This window comes from Morone saxatilis, unplaced genomic scaffold, assembly GCF_004916995.1.
Source record: "Morone saxatilis isolate NCDOM2014 unplaced genomic scaffold, NCSU_SB_2.0 Contig18, whole genome shotgun sequence".
In the NCBI taxonomy this organism is placed as follows: domain Eukaryota; kingdom Metazoa; phylum Chordata; class Actinopteri; family Moronidae; genus Morone; species Morone saxatilis.
The window spans coordinates 29,015,984-29,018,574 of record NW_023339740.1 but is presented as its reverse complement, the minus strand read 5'-3'; the positions used below and the strand labels follow the sequence as shown (position 1 = coordinate 29,018,574).

General features: G+C 41.6%; 1 protein-coding gene across 1 annotated transcript in view; it reads right to left on the bottom strand.

Annotated features, from left to right (window-relative positions):
* The window catches only part of nicn1 (nicolin 1), a gene marked incomplete at its 5' end in the record, with an annotated part of 5,523 nt that extends 3,989 nt beyond the window's left edge, over positions 1–1,534 (bottom strand). Inside the window, 1 exon segment of the mRNA XM_035661849.1 lies at positions 1,355–1,534. Within this exon segment, the coding sequence (XP_035517742.1) occupies positions 1,355–1,534 (180 nt within the window).
* Between the last annotated feature and the right edge of the window lie 1,057 nt (positions 1,535–2,591).

The following is a 2,591-nucleotide window of genomic DNA, read 5'->3' as shown; positions in this document are numbered from 1 at the left end:
TTTATTTGCATATAGAGTGGGGAAGGATAAACCTCATGTAGGCCTCTTCCCGTACGTACAGCGGTTCTTATGAAAGAAGAATATGCTGTAAGAACTGTGGGTGAAATGATGAGGTGTGTTCATTATTTTATAGTCTACATCGTTCTGTAAAACAGAGTTTATAAACTTCACCATCATCTCCCTTGATCCCGAATAGTGACGCACGTTGTAAAGTCTGTTTAAATATGTAGATCAATCATTAATCAATCACATAATTAATTTAATATTACTGTAATGACGGTTTCCAGGTAAATATAAAGAGTCAGTGGAACAGCTGCTATAAACATCAGTGCTGTCTCTTCTTTGTTCCTTTCATCGACAGGTCTACTGAGCGGTGGAGTGGACACAAGTACCAATATGCAAACTGATGTTTTAAGTTTCTACGCCCATTAATGGATGATTGTGTGAGTGGAAAAGAAGCTTGTTCCTGTGAGTTTGTTTCCACAATGACGGAGATTTATAAAACACAATCAGGCGTATGTGCGGCTTCATGAATCTGAAGAAAAGAAGTCGTCAATCTACACAGACTTTATGTATCCGGCCTCAGGTGTACATGAAGGCTGTTAGCGAGCAGGGTCAGAGGACGCTGGGCAGCAGACGCAGCAGTTCTGACTCCATCTTCTGTTGTTTTCTTAAAAACCTGCGACAGCTGTCTGAAGACGTTCCACAATCTGCAGGTAAAGTTTGTAATTTACCTGCCACAGTGCCCAAACAGACATTTCCCTGAAGACTAAATATAACAAATAATAAGCCATAAACAGTGAATAAACATCATTTACACTTTTTAAACTATGTCAGACTGGGAGCACCATCTCAAGTAAACAAATTAAATCAGCACTCGCTATCTGGCCCGGTTTGCAAAGACAATAAACAAGAAATAAAGTGAATAAATGAAAAATATCTCAGTTTGTATTGAATCCCCACATCAGCACTACAATGCTTATTGAGCCTTTCTTGCTGGCTTTCCTCCAACTCCAGCTGAGAGGTACAATAAACAGCACTAAGCTCTGGCAGTCGGTGTGTCTCAGTGGGACGTGTGAAGTTCAGCTGTAGAACAGTAGGCTGGGAAATGGGAATACTCAATGGGAGTCTGCATTAAACAATCCGACTGCGGCATCGAAACCAGAAGAGTTGTCAGCATCTTCAGAGCGTCTTTCTCCTTGATATCAGCGCTTCTACCACAGATAAACTACTCGTCATTTGTGGTGTCGAATCTCCTCAGACTTACTGACCTCTGCCCTGGTTCCACAGCTTGTGACGTAATGTTGGGTATTTTATTTTGAAACCTGACTTCCTGCTCTGTGCTGCCGCCTACCTGCGTCCTGTGAATGGAGAAGTAGTCCTGGGAGCCTCCCTCGGTGTGGGGGTTGTCCATCAGCGGCAGGTCTCTCAGGGTGGTGCTCCACTTAGCGGGGACCTCCTGCCCGGGGCTCCTCCTCAACAGACGCACAGTCACATAGGCAGTGTAGTAATTCTTAAAGGTGATTTCCTCAATCTGAAAGACAGATTATAAAAGCCCCCACGCTGTGTCACCGTGTTTCTACTGAATAAAAAAGGAAATTCATCTTAAAAATAAAGTCTTGTACAATGAATCAGACTCATTAAGAAGAAACCTCCTCCAGTCCACAGCAGGTCTCAACCTTTTGTTTAAGAAACACTGAGTCCGCTAAATCACAGTATTAGCATTCAAACGTAGAGCCGGTGCCATCGAACGGAGCTCGCTGGAGATAATTCCTTCATGCATAAACTCGCTCTGGGCAGACGCCTTTGAAGCTCAGACCTAATGAGGAGTCGCTCTGCATTAAAAATGATTTTTAATTAGGACTAAATGCTAAAAAGTAGGTCAGTGCCCGAAAAGTCTCTCTCAAGACGGGAACACGGCTTTCTGTTTAAACAAATGTTGTGTTTGTGTGTGTGTGTGTGTTTTCTGCTTTATAAGACGGCGCCGGCGGGAGAGCTCACAAACACGGATGTTGAATAAAATTAAAAATGGTACTTTTAAGAGTTTATTTTCACGCTGGGGGGAAGTCTGAAGAGATTACACATATTTCTTTAGTGCGTTCTCCAACAAAAGTACATTCTTCATTTATTTATTTCACATCCATACTGGGAGAAAAGGTAGTATGAATAGGATCAATAGTTGAGGTTAACTCTGGTTTCATACTGCAGGCAAAATGATAAAGAAGCATGAGCAACATTTATTGATGAGACTGAATATGAGAACTGAAATAGTTTTAGTTAGCTTTATATTTTTATACATATAATATAAAGTCTGTGGCCTGTTGAGGATCAGGTGAAGAGAGTTTACAGTCCTGCTTCCTCCAACTCAGAAAGAGATCACAAAATCAAGTAATTATTTTACTGATCAAGAGAAAGTAATTATTACTGACCTCTGCCCCGGTTCTACAGCTTGTGATGAAATGTTGATGTTGATGAGTATTGACGGGATTATTTCTGCCTGCATGGTTTCTTTTAAATATTTTTGGGGCTTTTATTGCCTTTATGAGCTGAAGACAGACAGGAAAGGTCCGCAGGTCGGATTCGAACCCTGG